Source organism: Salvelinus namaycush, chromosome 3 (assembly GCF_016432855.1).
Source record: "Salvelinus namaycush isolate Seneca chromosome 3, SaNama_1.0, whole genome shotgun sequence".
Taxonomy (NCBI): domain Eukaryota; kingdom Metazoa; phylum Chordata; class Actinopteri; order Salmoniformes; family Salmonidae; genus Salvelinus; species Salvelinus namaycush.
The window spans coordinates 71,727,020-71,743,683 of NC_052309.1; the positions used below are offsets into that span (position 1 = coordinate 71,727,020).

The window sequence follows — 16,664 nt, forward strand, 5'->3', positions numbered from 1 at the left end:
ATAAGTACCAGAGTCAGAGTCAGGGTCGGAGCGCTCAAGCCCCCCCACACTGCTGACGATGTTGACCAGGTGGATGGCCGTCCAGGCAAAGGGCATCCTGTACCTCCCCAGCCTGCTACACGACGTCTCCGCCTGCAGACGCAGCTTCTCCAGTTTCTCCTTGTGCTAAACAGAGAGAGACAGACTGACTGGTGACGACTGTAAACCTGGATGGGAGCTTGCTCTATCAAGGGCCTTGAGAAAAGGCCTTTGCAAGGTGATACTGTAATATTTATATAATGTTTTAGAGTTTGTCGGACATTGATCTTCAGAATAGGGAATTGCAAATATTGCAGTTGTCTGACTAAGACGAATTGAGAAATGCTGATGGCTACCCAGCTGGACAGAGTCCCATGTGCATGACCCCATACAGGCATGTACACATGCAAAGAAAAGACCAATAGAAGATAGATACTTTGAACTTACTGTTACCTTTGATGAGTCCGACTCTTTCATGACCATGTAGGGTTCACAGGATTCCCCTATGTCTCCCTGCTGAAGGACTTTCTCCAGCTGAAACACACACACACAAGACACGTGTGTAACGGTGTACATCGCTGACCTGACCATTATTTGCAAATGGTGCACACATGGTGCATGCACACACATTTCTAAAGCAATATATGAAATGCAAATATTGGATGCATCTTCAGAATAACTCATGTCACATTCACTAGGTAAAGACAAATAGGTCGTTGCACTTCACTGTCACCTATGTGGCAAAGCTTACAGAACTTTATCTAAAGTAAATAAGTGATATAATGCAGCCATGATAAGGTATTGCAAAGTCACTTGGCATGAATCATTCTGGTGGCTGAAGGATATTCCACTGATTTGTCTGGGATGGTCTGCTCAAATACAGTTTAGATAGCAAATTGGCCAGTGTTACCTGTTCTGTGTTACATAAGAACCCCAGTGTTGGTGTTAATAGCCAGTGTTGGTGTTAATAGCCAGTGTTGGTGTTAATAGCCAGTGTTCTATTGCAGGTAGATTTTTAGAATTGTTTTTTAAAATTGATTGATGAATTATTCTTATGCTACACAAAGATAACATACATTTTTCTAAACTAATCCAATCTGTTAGTTGGACTTATTGCACCCGTTACTGAAATGATTGTTCCAGTTTAGATGGTCTAGGTAGTCTCACATCTTAGTCCTCCTGACCATGGCAGTCATTCTGAATGCAGGTTGTGGGTGAAAACATTTCAACATTTTGGATATCTCCACTCTAGCTTGATTCCAATGGAAATGACACCACTTTGCAAGCCAGCATAATTAGACTTTGAAATTGCAAATAAAACTCATCGAATAAAAATAAAAGTTTTACATCTTCCTAAGTCTGAGGGTGGTTTAAACCTTCCAGACTTGGAATTGTATCAACTCACCACACAAGTCTTCTTATTGCGACATAGTTAAATGCACTACAGAGGAACAATGGGTACATATTGAAGATGCGCATGCTCATCCCCAGAATCTTTTTACATGTCTATTTTCAAAGGATAAATCTGAGAACATTAAAGCAGCAATACATAGATTTTTGGGCAACCCGACCAAAATTCACATAGAAAAGTGTGTTGTAGATCTGTCATTCTCATTGAAAGCAACTCTAAGAAGCGGTAGATCTGTTCTATGTAGGCTATTTATATGCTTCCCGTTCTTAAGTTTAGTTTTTGCGTCTTTTACTTTCGGTTTTGTACACCAGCCTCAAACAGCTGAAAATACAATATTTCTGGTTATAGAAAATATATTTCACAGTGGTTTAGATGGTACAATGATTCTCTACACTATACTTGTTTGTTTTGCCACAAACTGAAATTATGCGAACTTTTAGAATTTTTGCAACCAGGAAACAACTTCATAGTTAAAAACACTATAGAAGAATATAGAAGAAATATAGAAGAAAAATACATGTATTCTACAAGAACCAAAATCACTCTTTAAAAACACAATCCTATGGAACAATCCTTCGATAGCTTTCAGAATTCACTGATAAATTGGTCCACATGTAAATCTAATGGCTTAGAAACCGTAAATAACTTGGTAATATGAGATAAATGTATTTCCATTACAGAATTAAAAAGCAATTTTGGACTGACCCGTGTAGATATTTTCAAATACATGCAACTTAAAAGTTTAATATCAAAGTTTCGATTTTAAATCATTTGGAGATCAGAGCAATCTTGAGGGAATCCTATTTGAGTCAGAAACTGATATTAATATGATTGGTAAGATATACAAACCTTGCAGAGAGCCTATCCAAAATATAACTGATATTGGCACAAGATGGAGGGAATGTTGGAACATAACTAACTAATGAAAATGTATGCTTAATCCAGTATAAACTAATGTATAGAATTTATTATACAAGAGACAAAATTCACAAATTCTACAGTACAACGGCAGATACATTTCTTAATTTTACAACAGGTAGGTCTAATCCTGAATGCTGATTGGTTAAAACCGCATTCCAGCCGGTGTCTATTCCACAAATCTATGACATCGAAATACCTTTATACTCTGTTCCATCTGACTGCGCAATCCACTGTCTCATCAGCCCAGCCAGGCAACTTATAAACTTGATCTCCAATATAAAAAGCATCTAGACATTATCTCATATTTCTTTTAGACTAACATTTTGTTTTCAACAGCAGAGATTTGTATAAACGTTGCCGTCTGTGTCTCCGACATTTGGAACATTGTTTTAATATTCTAATTCGATCTCCTGCTGTCCCATAGTAGTGAACGAGTCGGGACGAGACAGACATGCAGGCAGCGTTTCTATGCCAGTCAAAATCATGAATCAGCTGGCATCATTTTTATGGATATTTACAAAAGAAATTCAATTGAAAAAAGGTCAAATGGAACACAGCTAATTTGCAGTCTTTCCAACTTCAGTTTGAAGTGATTGTGTTACTATAGCTGTGTTGTTGGCTAGCTCCTCTGAACAACAGTGTCCTGACGAGTGAGCACATTTTCCATGCCAGGCGAATTCACGCATCATTAGCTCATTGTTATGGATGCATCTAAATAAATGGCCACTAGAAAACAGCTTAAACAAATGCAGCTACTTTGCTGTTATTCTGGCTGCTCCTTTTTGACATGACTGCAAGTTAGCCACAGTTGGCTAGCAAGCAAGCAAGGGATAAGAACGTTGCCAGCCAGTATGGCAATAGAACATTAATTATGTTTTGTAAAAACAAAATATATATCGTACCCAAAAAATATTTGACTTGCACACCTGATGTGGCCTGTAAATCATGAGTTGCAGGCCACTCTATTAGGGTAAACTAGGCCCTCAAAATAAGGCTTATAAAATATGGATTGTCTTGTTTTAAAATAATGTAATTTTAATGATAACATATTCGCTTGGGATCTCACTTAGTGAAGGCTATAGGACTGAAAATGCATGAATTCAACAGCCATGTCTCTGTCACTAACAAATACAGTCATGGGTGGTAACTCTACAACTCACACGAAAGGTAAGGCACACTGGGAAATATGCAAATAAGGCTTTACACTAAGCAAAGTGTTAATTTGTGATAGGTGGATAGAAGATAAAATATTTAGTATCTTTAACAGTTCATATGGACAGGACTAGGGGTTTTCTCCTGAACATGTGACCAGACCAATAAAAAGTCCTACAGAGAGTCAGTAATTTGTAATGTGACGTAGAGCCTTCTCTGGACTCTCTGTTTGTGCCTCCCCCCTAGTGGCCCTATGTCCAGTACCTTGATGACCAGGAAGATGTCTGCAGAGGGATACGTGATGGAGAAGATGGCTGAGCGGGCCTGGGTGGAGATGGCTGTGTGGGGCGTGTGGAGACGCAGCAAACCCTTCATCTGATCTGAGTTCAGGTCAAAGTGGAAGTCCTCTGAGATCTGGGAGAGGGAGGAGATGAGGGAATGTATGTCAAGGGATATTAATTACGTTTTGACTCTGAGATTTAAAGCACAAGACCTTTGAGGCATAGTAAGAGCTAGAATAATGTAATCCGTCAAAGCTTGAGCTCAGCATGACGTAAGGATAATATGATAATTCAAAAATAAACATGCTCTATATGTACAGTCTAAACATTTCTAGAAAACTTATGGGTACCTTTTTCTTTTCCTTGACATCATAGAGAGCAAGAGTCCCAAATATTGGCTCAATTTCTATTTCAAATCTGTAGGGGGTACAAAAAGCACAACATGTGTTTGGATGAGAAGGAAATATGATTGATAAATTAATAAAATGCCAAAATGTATTTACTATTGTGCTGACCTGAACTGTGACTCAGCACTTTACATTAGTGTAAAAAGGGTATAAGTGAAAGAGTGACCGAGAAGGATCATTTTAGGAACGATAAGGACAGACAGATGGTCACTCACTTGAGGGACAGACACTTGACCATGATCCTCTGACCACAGTGTTCTTTGGGGACCTCTGGGACAGAACATCTCTCCACAGCCTCATCCTGTCAGACAACACACACATAGCCTTGAGAACATAAACACGACGGCAACATTTACACAACCAGACGCCATGGCAACGTTGACACAGACACCACAGTAGTGTGTACACAGACATAACGAAAGAGGGAGAGAGCGTGAGAAGGAGACAGAGGCATGTAGGGCAGGGCGGTATACGGTATACCGGTATTGATGCACGGACCGGTTTGGGTGTTAACCTTCTATAACGGTATTTGAATGTTTTGTTTGTTAAATGTGATACGCCGTGTGGAACGTCCATTTTTATAGTTTACTCCGCTACTCGAGTTCTCTCTCCATGTCGCGTTCCACACAGACCGAGCCCCTCCCTGTCACCCATGGAGTGCATTTGTTGTTCTTCGACCACAAGACACTTATGTTCAGTCTGCATGGTCAATGCAGCACATGCAAAAAATGTTTTGAGCACATACACATATTTTTTACTTCACCTTTATTTAACCAGGTAGGCAAGTTGAGAACAAGTTCTCATTTACAACTGCCACCTGGCCAAGATAAAGCAAAGCAGTTCGACACATACAACACAGAGTTACACATGGAATAAACAAACATACAGTCAATAATACAGTAGAAAAAGTCTATATACAGTGTGTGAAAATGAGGTAAGATCAGGGAGGTAAGGCAATAAATAGGCCATAGTGGAGAAGTAATTACAATATAGCAATTAAACACTGGAGTGATAGTTGTGCAGAAGATGAATGTGCAAGTAGAGATACTGGGGTGCAAAGGAGCAAAATAAATAAATAAATACAGTATGGGGATGAGGTAGTCGGATGGGCTATTTACAGATGGGCTATGCACAGGTGCAGTGATCTGTGAGCTGTTCTGACAGCTGGTACTTAAAGTTAGTGAGGGAGATATGAGTCTCCAGCTTCAGTGATTTTTGCAGTTCGTTCCAGTCATTGGCAGCAGAGAACTGTAAGGAAAGGCAGCCAAAGGAGGAATTCGCTTTGGGGGTAACCAGTGAAATATACCTGCTGGAGAGCGTGCTACATGTGGGTGCTGCTATGGTGACCAGTGAGCTGAGATAAGGTGGGGCTTTACCTAGCAAAGACTTGTAGATGACCTGGAGCCAGTGGGTTTGGCGATGAGTATGAAGCGAGGGCCAGCCAACGAGAGCGTACAGGTCGCAGTGGTGGGTAGTATATGGGGCTTTGGTGACAAAACGGATGGCACTGTGATAGACTGCATCCAATTTGTTGAGTAGAGTGTTGGAGGCTATTTTGTAAATGACATCGCCGAAGTCGAGGATCGGTAAGATAGTCAGTTTTACGAGGGTATGTTTGGCAGCATGAGTGAAGGAGGCTTTGTTGCAAAATAGGAAGCCAATTCTAGATTTCATTTTGGATTGGAGATGCTTAATGTGAGTCTGGAAGGAGAGGTTACAGTCTAACCAGACACCTAAGTATTTGTAGTTGTCCACATATTCTAAGTCAGAACCGTCCAGAGTAGTGATGCTGGACGGGCGGGCAGGTGTGGGCAGCGATCGGTTGAAGAGCATGCATTTAGTTTTACTTGCATTTAAGAGCAGTTGGAGGCCACGGAAGGAGAATTGTATGGCATTGAAACTGGTCTGGATGTTAGTTCACACAGTGTCCAAAGATGGGCCAGAAGTATACAGAATGGCACAGAATTTAGCAGATGTTATTGCGGGCGTAGCGAAATGCTTGTAATGACAATGTTGATGACAGCGATGTGGTTTTCTATTTGCTTCTTAATATAAATTAACTAGTGTTCCAGAATTACACTATTAGTTTGTGTTTCTTACATCTGCAAACAGCTCGTTTGTCTTTTCTTAGCAAGTTGGGCCTAAATTATGTTAGTCGCTAATGCTAATCACTAGTTAACTGGCTAATAACTGTACTGGGTCTGAACAAACATAACTAGCTATACAGCCTGATAATACCAGTGATGGTGTATACCTCAATCAGCATGTTGTCTGTGCAACAGTATCTTCTAAATCAAAGAGGAATAAGCGAAGCATGAATGTTAGCTACATGAAGTAGCTAAAAGAAAACGTTCAACGTAGCCAAAGATTATAGGGTCCCCTGGGAAACACTTATCAACAATTTGGTTCCTACTCCATCACAATAACTCCTCCCTGGCATTTTATTTCATTGTCAAGTCAAACACTGTATTCAAAGTACCACTTTCATATTCTAACTACAGAATTAGAATAATCATTCTATTTCCATGACTCCAACAGTTCCCGAGTGGCGCAGCGGTCTAAGGCACTGCATCTCAGTGCAAGAGGCGTCACTACAGTCCCTGGTTCGAATCCAGGCTGTATCACATCCGGCCGTGATTGGGAGTCCCATAGGGTGGCGCACAATTGGCCCAGTGTCGTCTGGGTTAGGCCGTCATTGTAAATAAGAATTTGTTCTTAACCGACTTGCTTAGTTAAAAAAAAATATATATATATATATTTTTTTTTTTTTTTTTTTAAAGTTCACACAAGTGCAATTGTAACATTTTGTAAAAAATAAGGCCTAGATTGTTTGCCCATATCATGCAGCCCTACGTGGTAGTGTGGAAATTCTCAAATGATTGCAGAAATTGATGGAAATAATTGGTTGAAGTTGAATAGAACAGTATAAAACAATCATAATGGAGAAAGACCCATTGAAATCACTTAGAATGTACAGTGCATTCAGGAAAGTATCCAAACCCCTTGACTTTTTCCACATTTTGTTACATTACAGCCTTATTCTAAAATTGATTAAATTCCTCATTAATCTACACACAATACCCCATAATGACAAAGCAAAACCTGATTTTTTAAAACTATTTTGTACATTTAAAAAAAATAAAAAATGAAATATCACATTTACATAAGTATTCAGACCCTTTACTCAGTACTATGTTGAAGCAACTTTGGCAGCGATTACAGCCCGAGTGTCCTTGGGTATGACACAACTAGCTTGGCATACTTGTTTTTGGGGAGTGTCTCCCATTCTTCTCTCCAGATCCTCTCAAGCTCTGTCAGGTTTGATAGGGAGTGTCACTGCACAGCTATTTTCAGGTCTCTCCAGAGATGTTCGATCGGGTTCAAGTCCGGGCTCTGGATGGGTCACTCAAGGACATTCAGAGACTTGTCCCGAAGCCACTCCTGAATTGTCTTGGTTGTGTGCTTAGGGTTTTTGTCCTGTTGGAAGGTGAACCTTCGCCCTAGTCTGAGGTCCTGAGCAGATTTATCAAGGATCCTTCTGTACTTTGCTCTGTTCATCTTTCCCTCATTCCTGATTAGTCTCCCAGTCCCTGACGCTGAAAAACATCCCCACAGTATGATGCTGCCACTACCATGCTTCACTGTAGGGATGGTGCCAGGTTTCCTCCAGATGTGACGCTTGGCATTCAGGCCAAAGAGTTCAATCTTGGTTTCATCAGACCAGAGAATCTTGTTTCTCATGGTCTGAGATTCTTTAGGTGCCTTTTAGCAAACTCCGAGCAGGCTGTCATGTGCCTTTTACTGAGGAGTGTCTTCCGTCTGGCCACTCTACCATAAAGACCTGGTTGGTGGATTGCTGCAGAGATGGTTGTCCTTCTGGAAGGTCCTGCGATCTCCACAGAGGAACTCTGGAGCTCTGTCAGAAGGACCATCAGGTTCTTGGTCACCTCCCTGACCAAGGCCCTTCTCCCCCGATTGCTCAGTTTGGCCGGGCGGTCAGCTTTAGGAAAAGTCTTGGTGGTTCCAAACTTCTTCCATTTAAGAATGATGGAGGCCACTGACACAATCCTGTCTTGGCGCTCTACAGACAATTCCTTCGACCTCATGGCTTGGCACTGTCAACTGTGGGACCTTATATAGACAGGTGTGTGCCTTTCCAAATCATGTCAAATCAATTGAATTGACCAAATTGGGATTCCAATGAAGTTGTAGAAACATCTCAAGGATGATCAATGGAAACAGAATGCACCTGAGCACAATTTCTAGTCTTATAGCAAAGGGTCTTAATACTTATGTAAATAAGGTATTTCATTTTGAAAAAATTTAATACACTTACAAACATTTCAAAAAACCTGTTCTCTCTGTCATTATGGGTTATTCTGTGTAAACTGATGAGGAACATTTTTTTAATTTTTTTTTATTTAATCAATTTTAGAAGGCTGTAACGTAACAAAATGTGGAAAAAGTGAAGGGGTCTGAATACTTTCCGAATGAACTGTATGTGTTGCCACCCTAGGGTCACGCACTACTCAAAGCAAATGTAGAACTTTTATTATTCAAAAACATAATAACATCAAATACCCTAAAAACATTATATATTTTTCAAATACCTTAATATTATATTTTGGCCATATCGCCCAGCCCTAGAGGCAAGATACGCAAACAGATGGTCACATGGCTGTGGAGAAGGCCATGGTATTGTACATCCACTTCATTGATGTGGTTCAATGTCTATGGTGGAACTGCCTGATTTTTAGCAACAGAATCTACATGTAATTAACTTTGAAACATTTAAAAAATATATATATATAATTACGTTTTGATATAGTTTCTGTAGCTTTCTATGTTATAGCTATATCATTCTACACAAAGTGTATGGATGATAATATTATTATTTGGGACAGACCTCGTCGGGAGGAGGGAAGAGCCCCAGCAGGTCAGAGTGGCGCCCCTGCAGGCGGGCCTCAGCGTTGCGGCGGTCCATGTCCTCTGCAGCCGTGCGCTCTAGCACCGAGGGCAGCAGGGCGTCCGGCGACGAGTTCTTCAGGTCAAAAATACTGGAGGCCCAGCTACCCCGGGGCGTGTCATCCAGAGAGACTGACCGCCGCTTAGCATCGTCCTGATCATCCTGGCGGTCAGTGGCCGCAGCCTCGTCCAGTTCAAAGGTCTGCTTAACCAGCCCTCTCTGCCTCTCCCTCTGGCGCTCAGAGTTGTGGGGGGTGTGGGTTGTACTATAACGCTGATACCTACAGACATGACAAAATACATTATCCTCATCTTTAAATCACAGAGATAATGCACATCATGGGCACCATTGCAACCAAATCAATTGTAAATCAATGTGGATAAAGGAATGGAAAAGAGGGAGGCATGGGACACATGATAGAGGGACACTCACTTCCTCTGAATGATCAACCAGTCATCTGTGTAGACACCCAAGGCATCTCTCACTCTTGGGTCAAATGTGCTGTGGAAAAAACACATTAATTATATAGTATGACATAAATATTACAATGTCATAGGAAAGGTATTCTGTCTGTCCAGTAGCATGATAATGCTGTGTGTCAAGAAGTCCTATGCAAGTGAGCATGTGTGTGTCAGTCTTACCCTCTGGATTATTTTCTAGGCGGGGCACAAAGGAATTCAATGCAACATCCAGGCCTCTATCTCCAAAATTACCATTTGAAACCCATTGAAGCCAAACTCTTTTAGGCAGGTGGAAACAGAGCTAAGCAAGGGGACATAATGCTAGGGGAAACACTGGTGTGTACTGTACATAATGTACATAGTATGTGTGTTAGTGTGACTCACTCCTCCTCGGGCAGAGGGGGCTCCAGTGTAGTACACTCTCTGTCCTGCAGGAGGAGCTCCAGGTCGTCTGGGGGGAACTCCATCAGCTGTCTGAGGGGTCCAGGCTCCGCCCCAGGGGCGTGGCTACTCACATACTCCTCATAGTCCACAGGCTCCACCACCTCTGTCAGCGGCACCTGACAACCAATCAATCAATAACACACAACAATCAATACCTGAGGTGCATTCAGTTTGCTTGAACGTTTGCGGAACAGTTTGCACTGAACGACACGTTTTCTTGAACAGACTGAGATAGGTTTGCTCCGTTCGGTGGGTGTGCCTTGAAGCAATGGGTGACATATTTAAAAGGGCAGCGGTGCATTTTGAACCTCAACTGGTCATTCAGTACAGCACCGTTTCTGTTCAATTTAACCATTTTTATGTACTGAACGCAGCCCCGGAGAAGCTTTATATTCATACACCTAAACATTCCACCAGGACCACACAAGCTACAGGCCACACCGAGATAGTGAGCAAAGAAAAAATATGGATAATATGAGTGATTAAGCCTACGTCACCTACTTTTGACACACTTTTTTATGTAACCTTTATTTAACTAGGCAAGTCATATACATAGACACTGGCTCCACTTCAGTGAGAGCACTGCGGAGCTAGCCTTTTTATACACAAATAGATGACATTCTAAGTGGTTGATGACCTCCTTAAGTTGTTTGTTTCCAAAACAGTAAATTCAACTCATCCATAGAAAGTCCATCCTCATCTTTGACCAAAGACAAGGTGATATACCTAAAAACATACTGCTACTTACAGGTTGGTGTGCTCCTCGTTTCTTGGACAGCTGAGGGGAGCCGTACTCTCTGGATACCTGCTTCCTGACCTCTGCAGCCACCGTCCTGACAGAGACAGACGGACAGGAAACGGTAGAGTACAGTTACACTCAAACAGGGGAAAAACTGTTTTTCATTCACAGCTGTATCTTCAGGAAGCCAAACAGAAACAAGTCTAGACATAATAAATACCAGAATAGCAATCATTCTGTCAGTGGATAAAGACAGTTAACTTGAGTACAACTGATTTGATGCCCAAACTTGCACGCGTTCGCCTCAGATTCGTATGCAAATATGCTCCATAATCTAGATACTCAGCTAAAATCTCTCCAGCGAGGTGCCAAAAATCGAATTGCCTCACCATTATCATGCACATGCAAATAAGACAATTAACATAGGCCAAACAAAAGCCTTGCTGCTGATAACCCATAGTTAAACCTATTACATTTTGCTTATTGCTGCTTTAAACCATTATGAATATGTAGGCTACTCCCAGACGTAATGCTAGATGGATGTGTTTTATACATAATTATGTGCCTGCCTTAGATTTAATAATAGCTTTCCAGTTTTGACTTCTTATCAGATGTGAGCAGCCATGTATGCTATCCATTCTCTCCCCACTACGCAGTCCCAAGCAGCTGGTACTAGATGCAGTGCTGAATGCCAGCAGCTGTTGTGAATGGGAGTCAAGCCGGATCTGTGGGAGAAGAGAGGAGCGGTGGCTGGGCCTAGTACAGAAACCAGGCAGAGAGCCATAACGCTCTCACTGCCCCTGGCCTGGGCCTTTATGGACCAATAGCAAATGGGAGGCTTAGAGAGGGGGACAAAGTCAAACTAGGCCCCCAATTCTCGCAGAGACACAGCATGCAGCTGCTCTTCCACAAACTTATAACGGACTGGCCATCTCATTCTCTCAGACTCTCTCACACACAGACCTGTACAGTTTCACGCACACATAACGCTTCCGAAATTCCCTGGTCATGGTCGCTGTGGTCAAACTATGTCTTCATTCCACACGTTAAATGCTACTGCTCTCTGCTTCAAAAGGAGACCCTCAAATGTAATTTCCCCCCATGACATACTACACACCCCTATCTCTCAGAAATAACTCTGCTACCCCAAATCACACAACCCTTTTAAGCTGGAACTCTACAACAATCTTTTGACAGAGGCGTCAGTCACAACAATATGTTTGTGATAGTGTTATTCTGCCGTTAAAATGTGCTACCTTTTCCAATCCCCACTTTAAACAGGATAAAGGAAAAGCTATCGCCTCCAAGGGTAATAGACGGAACACCCTGTCACACCCTTTCCTGCATCCTGAACCGATACAATGGACTGGCTCCCACTGAGGAGAGGGAGAGAGAAAGGACTGGACGATAACAGAGTTGGGGAGAGAGGAGAAACTGTAGCAATGATTAGGCCTAAGCTGTTGAATTCAGCACTCTACTCGGTTACTACTAAGTTAGGCTATAGCCTAGTAGTAGGTTAGCTGCTACAATTTGAACTAGTAGGCTGCCAGTCAACATTCAGAGGGAACAGCACCATTCACCATTTGCTAGGCTAACCCAATATGATAATCATGTGAGACTGAGAAATATGCGTACATACCATAGTGAGTATAATAAGTATGGTATGGGCCAGTCGGAAAGTCCTAATACGAGATACAAGGTATGGGCCTGTTGTGGTGTAGTTAACTGTTTCGTACTGGACTGCTGACATTCCAACATGTCATTGAGATTTCCTCCCTGTTGGTTTTGATGTGACATGTTCACCTGCATGTCTCTAATCAAATATCCAGTCTGCTCTCAAGAGCCTCCAAGGGCCACGCACCCATAATATGAAGGAGGTTCTCAGACGATTCTATGAAGGCTGCAAGGTGAACAGCTAGGCTAGCGCTTTTTTTCTGAAAGTGTGTGTTTGTGTGACGGGGGCGGAACGACACCTGCTATTAGCATGTACTACCATGTATTGCCTATACCTACCCACCATGCACCACGCAATCAATGGCTTAGCATGCCATTCCCTGATCAAGGCTTTGATGAACACAAGTATGAACTCAACAATGGTGGAACAGGGAAATTCATCATGTCATGCAAGGTGATATTTCGGCTATAGGTCTGATCTAACTCCGTGGATAATAATAAAGATACTGTCCTCGGCTACTTTACTTTCCCACAGGAAAATGGGAACTCCATCTTGCCTACTTCTGTTTTCATTGTGTATCAGAACTCCAAAAGAACTACTTTTCAGTTCCATCTACAGACCTACCCACAGGAAGAGTTCTACACAGTATGATTTGAACTAGGAGTGACAGCACAGAGGATCAAGCTGAGTTCATTTGCAGCGCAACAATATTAGTGTAACCTAACCCACGCCTTGTTATCCCGCAGGTCGACGGGAAAGCGAATTCAACGGCTGATATGACTAGATAACTACTAATTATAGTTTTATATCCGTTTTACTTGGGGCTCCTCAAGATAATGTAAAATAAAGTAATTTAGGTAACTAGTAGCCAACATGTTTGATGGCTCGAGTGTCAGCCTACTCGCAAAAGGATAGCTGTGATCTAGTTAACGTTATCTGTGTGTGCAACAAAGAAACAATCGCAAGGTATGAAAATCGTTTTAGTTTTCTAAACAATGGCAGGGTGAATGATAAATTCACATTTAATTCGAAGTCCATATGCTGAACAATAGACTAGCCTCCGTCTGTCTCAGTTCCTATTCAGTCTGCGCGGTTTACGATCAGTGATACCCTTAAATCCTGCACTACTCGGTCTGTTCGTCATGTCACGCGAACTAGCTGTCCTACAGAGTACATACAAATTATGAGTCTCACCGATTAATTTTGTGAGCAAATGCTCTCCTCTCGTTGGTTGAAGATGTCATTTCGCGTCCCCATTTAGTGTAGTCTTCGAACTATTCTCTCTCTCTCACACTTCGATACTGTTGTTGTCCTGCTGGAGTTCGCTTCCTTGTATCACCACGCTACGGTGCCTATCCCAGTGGTCCTCCTAGTGGTTGGGAGCAGAAATACAAGGTTGTGTTGTATGGGATCGTCCGCAGTGCATTCAAAATTCTCACCTGACCGGTTTCAGTAACGCTGTCACACGCCCGATAATGGCCCATATCCTCAACAGTTAGGGTTTCATTAGTGTGAAAATTGAGGACGTTTGCTGAACAGCGAGACCTACTTTAGTTCAACATGTATACCAAGTGAAAAACATCATGTCAAAGCCCGTAGGTCTGTCATCTGTTGACAGTTTTGTTGTCCTAGCTACCTGTCAAAACAAAAGCAAAACACTACAATTAATGCATAAATTCATAAATCACACAGCATTTATTACAGGCCTATAATACGGATATGGATCTGCAGTAGGCCATTTTTTTGTTACTATGCACCCATTGGTGAATTGGGAAATCTGCAGTGATGCAAGTAGGCAGGTGCAACACAGCAGGCAGGTGGCACCTGAACAAGGTCAATATTTTTTAGGTCAAGGAGGTTGAAGAGGATGGTAGGCTATCAAGCAATGCTATCAAGAGAAAAGGTAGGGTTCTGAAGTACTAGACTAGCCGGCTAGGGATTAAATAGGTTTATAGCCTACTGTTCAACTGCTAGGCTTTTTTGAGCCAATAGACCTAGGCCTGTGTCAACCAGACAGATGACTGTGGTCTGATTCCTATTTTCCTCACCCGGTGGTCAACTAATCCAATTGATGAAAAAATAATCTGCCTTTTACCAGGGAGGGAGCCATTTCATTCGTCATTTGGTTAAATAGATCTAATCCTGTTAATTCTGTCTGGCATGCGCCTACAAGGTCTATCTAAGAGGATGTGTACTGGCCCTATAATTCAACGGTGCTACATTGTGGTGTACTAATTTACACCTTTTAAATCATTTGTCTACCTCGATCATGTTGTGTGCATTAGATTACTCTTCACACTACACAAGGATAGTGTGTTCATATTTGGGATAAATATGTATTATGATCATATGCCCATCCCCTAAACAGTTAGTTCCTCTAGGTGTATCTCTACAGCAGCATCATATGTTTACCTCACATTCATATTCATAACATGCTCAAGTATTTCATGTTTATTCCATTATCCCCTCTTGGAGGGAATCTATGTAATATACTGTATCACATTTCCCTCGTCAGCCAGGAGGCAAAATGCTGCCTCTCCCTTCAGCAAGTGTGCTTTACTAACTGTTGACCAGCAGAGGGAGACGTTCACCATGATTGTGGGGAAAAGGGTAGGGCCCAAGCCTCTTCTCTAAGAAAGGCGCATCTTCAGATTTATGATTCTTTCTGATTTCTGATTTCGTGGTTCATGGTGCTCAACAGAACTAGCTAGTACTGTAGTGACAGACTCTGATTGTAGCGTTATGTTGCACTGTTTCTGATTTTCTTTGTAGCCTTTCAGTAGATAGACAACAAACGTTGGTCTTAAGACCCAAAGGAGATGGCCTCCTTTCAAATGGAATCAAATTACTTACAATGAAGCAAATGAAAAGGAGGTACACCAAAGTTCAGGACACAATGTGTCCCCACAGGGTTGTCCCTGATGTCTTATAGCTGGTCCATCTTTCATCTCAAATTGAAATTAGCAGGTAACACTAAATGGGAAATGAATCAATGCATTATTGTATTTACATTTGACATTTTAGTCATTCAGCAGACGCTCTTATCCAGAGTGACTTACAGTTAGTGCATTCATCTTAAGATAGCTAGGTGGGACAACCACATGTCACAGTCATAGTAAGTACATGCTTCCTCAAAGTAGCTCTCAGCAAAGTCAGAGCTAGTAAGGTAAGTATTGTTTTATGTATCTCTCTCTCTCTCTCTCCATCCTTCTCTCCTTCTCTTATCGATCCTTCTCCACAGGAACCACTTGTCAATTTACTGTAAAACCCCTCCCTCCGCTCTGTCTGCCTTCATTCCCCACCCCCATCTCCTCCATCAGTAAAGTATAACCAAATAGAGTTGCCTGCTGCAACCCCGCCCCCACCCCTCCTCACTCTCCCTCTGCCCCATGGTCCACCAATTCAGCACCAGGGAAAGCAGCCTGCCTGTCCTGCTGCTGCAGGTACTCAGCTCCCGCTCTGCTCTGTCTGCAAGATGCCAGATGAATAATGGGGTGTATGGAGGTTTATGAAAAATGAGAGATGGAGAGAGAGAGAGAGAGAGAGAGAGGGTTGGGGGCGGCGGGGTGGTGTGGATAAATTAACCTTGTGTGACAGACAGAGGCTGGAGCTGTAGCAGAGGAAGGACAGACATCTTGGGGATTTGTGTGTGCATGGAACCAGTCTCTCTCAGAACAGAGCAGGGTAGCAGGCAGGCTCAGTGCTAACAGCAGGCAGGAGTCTGGGCCAGAGACCATGTTAATGAAGACAAATTAATCTCACTTTCTCTCTCTCTATGTAGGTCCACTGCTTCCACTACAATGCCCACACTGGCCCGTTCTCTACCATGGTTGTCCTGAGAATGAAGAATGAAGAGTATTGCCTTACAAGGCGACACCTGTGCATTAGAGATTGTGAGAGCCTAGGTATTGTATTTTCAATGTGTTTTCTCAGGTGGTCAAGAGTCACTGAGCCATACAATGTAGACCACTATGAGCTTCCATCATGACAACCACAATGTAAACCACTATGAGCTTCCATCATGACAAGCAGACAATGTAGACTAATATGAGCTTCCATCATGACAACCACAATGTAAACCACTATGAGCTTCCATCATGACAACCAGACAATGTAGACTAATATGAGCTTCTCCGCGGTGGCGGCTCTGGTGAGGGACGTAAACCGCACTCCACCTCTGGCTTGGCCC

The 16,664-nt window shown here is 42.3% G+C and overlaps 1 protein-coding gene across 1 annotated transcript in view; it reads right to left on the minus strand.

Annotated features, from left to right (window-relative positions):
- The window catches only part of LOC120037053 (dedicator of cytokinesis protein 7-like), a 46,839-nt gene extending 33,060 nt beyond the window's left edge, over positions 1-13,779 (minus strand). Inside the window, exons 1-10 of the mRNA XM_038983272.1 lie at positions 13,670-13,779; positions 10,810-10,894; positions 10,002-10,177; positions 9,589-9,657; positions 9,097-9,436; positions 4,406-4,491; positions 4,134-4,200; positions 3,767-3,916; positions 472-552; positions 9-165 (exon numbers count right to left, since the gene is read on the minus strand). Coding sequence (XP_038839200.1) covers positions 9-165; positions 472-552; positions 3,767-3,916; positions 4,134-4,200; positions 4,406-4,491; positions 9,097-9,436; positions 9,589-9,657; positions 10,002-10,177; positions 10,810-10,894; positions 13,670-13,719 — 1,261 coding nt within the window. The 5' untranslated portion in view covers positions 13,720-13,779. The remainder of the gene's footprint in view (positions 1-8; positions 166-471; positions 553-3,766; positions 3,917-4,133; positions 4,201-4,405; positions 4,492-9,096; positions 9,437-9,588; positions 9,658-10,001; positions 10,178-10,809; positions 10,895-13,669) is intronic.
- Positions 13,780-16,664: the final 2,885 nt, after the last annotated feature.